Source organism: Petromyzon marinus, chromosome 72 (assembly GCF_048934315.1).
Source record: "Petromyzon marinus isolate PM22_M1 ecotype Great Lakes invasive population chromosome 72, UKy_Petmar_22M1.pri1.0, whole genome shotgun sequence".
Taxonomy (NCBI): Eukaryota; Metazoa; Chordata; class Hyperoartia; order Petromyzontiformes; family Petromyzontidae; genus Petromyzon; species Petromyzon marinus.
Window position 1 is genome coordinate 1,277,722 of NC_133738.1, and position 7,082 is coordinate 1,284,803.

A 7,082-nucleotide genomic window follows, 5' to 3' on the forward strand; every position below is an offset into this window, starting at 1 on the left:
CATGTTGAGGCTGAGTCGACCTAGAGGAGGCACGGCTCCCCGCCCAGCCATTGATATTGGCCGTGAGTGGGAAATCCTCCCGGTACCCCCACCGCTCCGTCGACCAATGGGGAGCCAGCGCTGCTGTTCCCCGCGCGGCCTCTGGCCAATCGGAAGACTGCGTTCCAAGTCCGTTTGGCGACGACCAATCAGGAGCGACCGTTCATCGTTCTGTACCCCCGCCCACCCCCCGCCCACCGCCCCCCCCCCCCCCGCTTCGGCGAGCACCAATCAGAAGAGACGTCACTGCCATGACGATTGGGGACGTCGACCAATCAATCGCGAGTCTCCTGACGAGCAGGCGTCGTCCAATCAGGCGACGAGGTGTCGCTGGCCGGCGAGGAAGGCGTCGTCCAATCAGGCGACGAGGTGTCGCTGGCCGGCGAGGAAGGCGTCGTCCAATCAGGCGACGAGGTGTCGCTGGCCGGCGAGGAAGGCGTCGTCCAATCAGGCGACGAGGTGTCGCTGGCCGGCGAGGAAGGCGTTGACCAATGAGGCGAGGCGTTGCTGGCCGGCGAGGAAGGCGTCGACCAATGAGGCGAGGCGTCACTGGCCGGCGAGGAAGGCGTCGTCCAATGAGGCGAGGCGTCACTGGCCGGCGAGGAAGGCCAGGTGGCTCTTGGGACAGCGGTTGGCGTAGTGACCACGCTCACCACACTGAGGCAATCACGGAGATAGTCACAGCCAGTCACACAGTGAGTCAGTCACACAGTCACACAGTGAGTCACACAGTCACACAGTGAGTCAGTCACACAGTGAGTCAGTCACACAGTGAGTCACACAGTCACACAGTCAGTCACACAGTGAGTCAGTCACACAGTGAGTCAGTCAGTGAGTCAGTCACACAGCCAGTCACACAGTGAGTCAGTCACACAGTGAGTCAGTCACACAGTCAGTGAGTCAGTCACACAGTGAGTCAGTCACACAGTGAGTCAGTCACACAGTGAGTCAGTCACACAGTCACACAGCCAGTCACACAGTGAGTCAGTCACACAGTGAGTCAGTCACACAGCCAGTCAGTCAGTCACACAGTGAGTCAGTCACACAGCCAGTCAGCCAGTCACACAGTGAGTCAGTCACACAGTCACACAGCCAGTCACACAGTGAGTCAGTCACAGTGAGTCAGTCAGTCACACAGTGAGTCAGTCACAGTGAGTCAGTCAGTCACACAGTGAGTCAGTCACACAGCCAGTCAGTCAGTCACACAGTGAGTCAGTCACACAGTCAGTCAGTCAGTCACACAGTGAGTCAGTCACACAGTGAGTTAGTCACACAGCCAGTCAGTCAGTCACACAGTGAGTCAGTCACACAGCCAGTCAGCCAGTCACACAGCGAGTCAGTCACACAGTCACACAGCCAGTCACACAGTGAGTCAGTCACAGTGAGTCAGTCAGTCACACAGTGAGTCAGTCACACAGCCAGTAAGTCAGTCACACAGTGAGTCAGTCACACAGCCAGTCAGTCAGTCACACAGTCAGTCAGTCACACAGTCAGTCAGTCACACAGTCACACAGTCAGTCACACAGTCAGTCAGTCACACAGTCAGTCAGTCAGTCACACAGCCAGTCACACAGTGAGTCAGTCACACAGCCAGTCAGTCAGTCACACAGTGAGTCAGTCACACAGTCAGTCACACAGTCAGTCACACAGCCAGTCAGTCAGTCACACAGTGAGTCAGTCACACAGCCAGTCAGTCAGTCACACAGTGAGTCAGTCACACAGTGAGTCAGTCACACAGTCAGTCACACAGTGAGTCAGTCACACAGTCAGTCACACAGCGAGTCAGTCACACAGTCAGTCAGTCACACAGTCAGTCAGTCACAGTCAGTCAGTCACACAGTCAGCCAGTCACACAGTGAGTCAGTCACACAGTCAGTCAGTCACACAGTCAGTCAGTCACACAGTCAGTCAGTCACACAGTGAGTCAGTCACACAGTCAGTCACACAGTCAGTCAGTCACACAGTCAGTCAGTCACACAGTCAGTCAGTCACACAGTCAGTCACACAGTCGGTCAGTCACACAGTCAGTAACACAGTGAGTCACACAGTCAGTCAGTCATAGTCAGACAGTCAGTCACACAGTGAGTCACACAGTCAGTCAGTCACACAGTCACACAGTCAGTCACACAGTCAGTCACACAGTGAGTCACACAGTCAGTCACACAGTCAGTCAGTCACACGAGACAGAGAGAGACCGGGTTCCTTGTATTTAGTACAGGGGGATTCGTGTGTGTGGGTCAGGGTCACGGTTCGTGGCGCACACACACAGACACACACAGACACACACAGACACACACACACAGACACACACACACACAGACACACACAGACACACACACACAGACACACAGACACACACAGACACACACACACAGACACACACAGACACACACACAGACACACACAGACACACACACACAGACACACACAGACACACACAGACACACACACACAGACACACACAGACACACACATAGACACACAGAACAACAACCGCCATTCGCCACTAAGTGGCGGTGACGTCACCACGACGCTTGTGCCAGGCTATGTGCACCCTGAGGCCACGTGAAGTGTCGAACGCCCGCTGGCAGGAGGTCACGGGGCAGACCCAGGTGCCACGGGTCGACTGACTGAGATGACTGGCTGATGCACCACCTGTGCCCCCTACTTTGCCAACTTGCTGTGCTTTAGCCACCCGGCGCTCCGCTCGTTGTTGTGAGCGTCGCTCCTCCGCCCTCCGTTGATGTTGGAGGGCGACTGCCTCCAACTGCCCAGTAGCGTCCTTCACGAGCCTCCTCTACAGAGGCCGATCTTGACACCGCTGGTACCAGTCATCGGCAAGTCCACTCAGCTCCACGTCCTCCTGTACCACATCACTCCATCTCTTCTCTAGCCCGTGCCGCGCCCGACCTAGCCCCCTCAATCCGGCCGAACAAAAGCTGTTTCGGCATGCGGTGGCTGGGCATGCGGGCTACATGACCCAGCCATCGCAGCCTTCCCCGCCGGAGGAGCTCACCGATGGGACCTTGCCCAGATCTTTCAAAGATTTTTGAGCTCCTCACACAATCCAGTCTGGTTAAACCCAGGATGCATCGTAGGCAGGCCAGCCTAAATGTTTCTAACCGGCGAAGATGTTCCATTAGGGGGGTCCACGTTTCGCAAGCGTAGAGAAGGGAGGGAATGACCGTGGTCGAGAAGACCTGAAGCTTAGTGCGGAGCGACAGACCAGGTAGCTTCCACACAGCGTTACGCAACCGATGAAAAGATATTGCCGCTCGACTGATTCGGAGTGAGACCTCTGCTGTTAAACTGCAGCCAGTCATAAGCACACTGCCCAGGTATGGGAAACTCTCCACTCTCTCCACAACTGCCCCATCACCGATTGGGAGTTGTGGGGGTGGAGTGTCCGATGGTACAAAATACCCAGGCAGGTGCTTAGTTTTGGTGGGGCTGATGGTAAGGCCCCACCTCTTAGTGGCACGCTCCAGTCTCAGCAGCAGCGTCTCCAACTCCTCCGAATGCGCAGCTATTACCAAATCATCAGCATACATAACGTGGTTGAGCAATAGGGAGCCATCCCTTGACCGCACCCGGGCATCGATCAGCCTCCCATTATATCTGTACCATATGGAGATTCCCCCGGTACAGCTATTGAAGGCTTCACGAACTACGTGGTCAAAATAGATGTTAAATAATGTGGGAGCCAGAGGACATCCCTGTCGCACCCCAAGGTTAACAGAGAATGGCTCTGACTCCCGGCCACATAGTTTTACCCGGGCCCGCTCACCATCATGAAGGTCTTTAATGATCGTGAGCAGAGGGTCAGGTACTCCAAAAGCACGAAGAACAACCCAGAGCTCAGGCCTACTGATGGTATCATAGGCCTTGACCAGGTCAATAAAGCAGAGATGTAGATCTTGTTGGAATTCCCTACACCTCTGCTGTAGCAGACGGACAGAAAATATGGCATCTGTGCAGGACCGCCCTTTCCTGAAACCGCATTGGGGCTCCGCAAGCCTCTCCTCAGCGTGCCTGGCAAGGCGATGCTGAATAATCCTTGCCAGGACCTTTCCCGGCACATTGAGGAGTGAGATGCCCCTGTAGTTGTTACAGTCTGTGCGGTCCCCCTTCTTAAAAAGGGGGACCACCAGGGCATCCTTCAGATCCTGCGGAACCTGTCCAGTGGTCCAGACCGTTGTTATAATGTCATAAAGGGCAGTCTGTGCACAAACGCCACTCTCCCTCAGCATTTCGCTTGGGAGATCATCTCTGCCCGCTGCCTTTCCTGGTCTCAGACTCCGGGTCGCTTTCAGTACTTCCTCAACAGATGGCACCTCAGCCAGCCACTCACAGGGGGTGACTTCTTCCAATATTTGAGGCACCGCAGCCTCAGCAGGGTCATCCTCACTTTGTGCCACGATATTTTCCTGGCTGAGGGATTTTCCCTCCCCCAGGACCTCACAGAAATGCTCAGCAAATCTGCAAACCTGTTCCTGGGGGTCGGAGATTGGATCATCGTTTTTTCCCCTAATGATGGTAATAGGTGTGATGCTGCAGGTTACTTTTTTGATGGAGTTAAATAGAGATTTGTGATCACGGGCCACTGAGGCAGACTCCATCTCCTCAGCAAACCGCGACCACCACCCATCCTTGCAGCGCCTCACGGCTCTCCGAACCTCCGAGCGAAGGCTCCAGTAAGCCTCCTCATTCTCTGACGTGGGATTCTGTAGCCGATGACAGTGGGCCTGTCGCTTTTTCTCAACCATCCTGAACACCTCCTCTGTCAGCCAGGGTCTCTGGGGAGGTCTGGACCGCGTACCCAAAGCAGCCATTGCAGCTGCATGAGCCACAGTCCTAAACCTCGCCCATTTACCCTCGACACCAGGAGGAGTCGGGGACAATGCCAATCCCAGCTGCAAGCGATGATGAAATTCTAGCTTGCAACTGTCATCAGATAACTGAGACCAGGCCACTTTAGGTTGCAATGGGGTCCTGGGTGTACACCCACCACCGGAGTGGAAGAATGGCAGGCGCATCTTACAGATGACTAGTCGATGGTCAGAGGGCAGATCAGCTCCACGGTAGGTCCTGGTGTCAAGGACATGGGCTCGCATTCGCTGGTCCGTCACTATGTAGTCCAGCAGATGTTCTTGCTTGGACCCGGCATGCATCCATGATGTTGTGTGGATGCGCTGATGCCGGAACAGCATGTTGGTAATTACAAGCCCATGGGCTGCACAAAAATCTAGCAGCCTCCTGCCGTTGTTATTGAGCTGATCTGGCCCATGCCCTTCAATCACTCAAGACCAGGTGCCAGTATCATGACCAACTCGGGCATTGAAGTCACCCAACATGATGACTCTATCCCGAGGGGCCACTTCAGCCAGCACCTGTAACAGGAGGTCATAGAAGGCATCTGACTCATCTGCTCTGCCTGCATCCCTCCACGGATGTTCATCTTCGGTGGGGGCATAAGTAACCACGACCACCATTCCTCGCCTCCGGTTGATGGGAAGGCGAGCCCAAAGTAGCCTGGGGCTTACAGCTTCCCACACCTCACCGCCACGCTCCCACGCCCCCTTCATTCTTTTGTTCAAAAAAAGAGCCACACCCTGTTGTTTGGCAGTCTGCTGCCCCGAGTAGAGGACTGTCCACCCCTTATGGTGGCAGGAGCCAGAGCCAGTCCACCGGACCTCCTGAATGCCACATAAATCCAGGCGGTACCGGTCCAGCTCCCGACAGAGGAGTGGCAGCCTCTCCTCCGCAGTGAGCGTTCGAACATTCCACGTGGCCACCCGTAGTGGCTTTTCGTTGTTTCTGGAGGAGCCCCGAGGCTAAATATTCAATCTCCTGGCTCCGCCAATTGGGGTTTGGCCAGGAGACGTCATAGACGCCTGGCCCCCCGGGGCCTCCGGCACAAGCTTATTAGTTACATATTTCAGTTTAACTCGTGGTTTAGTGGTAATTAATTGAAGGTGGAGGGGTTACCAGCCCCTCGCACCCGTCCAGAGCCCCGGTTTAGCCCCTGTGGTGGACACAGATGCCATGAGGGGAGGAGCCAAGCAAAATTGGACCTCCCTCCACAGCACTGTCCACGACAGAGTTGCCCGTCCGGCACCGCGAGGAGGTAGGGGGTTGTTTTGCCGGACACACAGACACACACACACACAGACACACACACACAGACACACAGACACACACACACAGCCACACACACACAGACACACACATACACACACAGACACACACAGACAGACACACACACAGACACACACACACACACACAGACACACAGACACACACACACACACAGACGAACCTTGTAACATGTGACCTGGTCCAGGGGTCGTGACCCCCTGGGGCCTCCGCCCCCCAATCCCCATGACGATGACAGGCCCCCCCCGTGACCCCCACCGTGACCCCCACCGTGACCCCCGCCGTGACCGCCGCCCAGGGAGACCAGCGGCTGTACGGGGAGACAGAGACAGGGAGACAGAGAGTGGGTGAGTGGGTGAGTGAGTGGGTGAGTGGGTGAGTGAGTGGGTGAGTGAGTGGGTGAGTGAGTGGGTGAGTGAGTGGGTGAGTGGGTGAGTGAGTGAGTGGGTGAGTGGGTGAGTGAGTGGGTGAGTGGGTGAGTGGGTGGGTGAGTGAGTGGGTGAGTGGGTGGGTGAGTGGGTGGGTGAGTGGGTGAGTGAGTGGGTGAGTGAGTGGGTGAGTGAGTGGGTGAGTGGGTGAGTGAGTGAGTGGGTGAGTGGGTGAGTGAGTGGGTGAGTGGGTGAGTGGGTGGGTGAGTGCGTGAGTGGGTGAGTGAGTGAGTGGGTGAGTGGGTGAGTGAGTGAGTGGGTGAGTGGGTGGGTGAGTGAGTGAGTGAGTGGGTGAGTGAGTGAGTGGGTGGGTGAGTGAGTGAGTGGGTGGGTGAGTGAGTGGGTGAGTGGGTGGGTGAGTGGGTGAGTGAGTGGGTGAGTGGGTGGGTGACTGAGTGGGTGAGTGGGTGGGTGACTGAGTGGGTGAGTGAGTGAGTGGGTGAGTGGGTGAGTGGGTGG

General features: G+C 56.1%; 1 protein-coding gene across 1 annotated transcript in view; it reads right to left on the reverse strand.

The window, feature by feature from the left end:
- Nucleotides 1-250: 250 nt before the first annotated feature.
- Nucleotides 251-7,082, reverse strand: part of LOC116958099 (cleavage and polyadenylation specificity factor subunit 4) — a 26,999-nt gene continuing 20,167 nt past the window's right edge. The window contains exons 7-8 of the mRNA XM_032980589.2: nt 6,359-6,505; nt 251-696 (exon numbers count right to left, since the gene is read on the reverse strand). Of these exons, the coding sequence (XP_032836480.1) occupies nt 628-696; nt 6,359-6,505 (216 nt within the window). The 3' untranslated portion in view covers nt 251-627. The remainder of the gene's footprint in view (nt 697-6,358; nt 6,506-7,082) is intronic.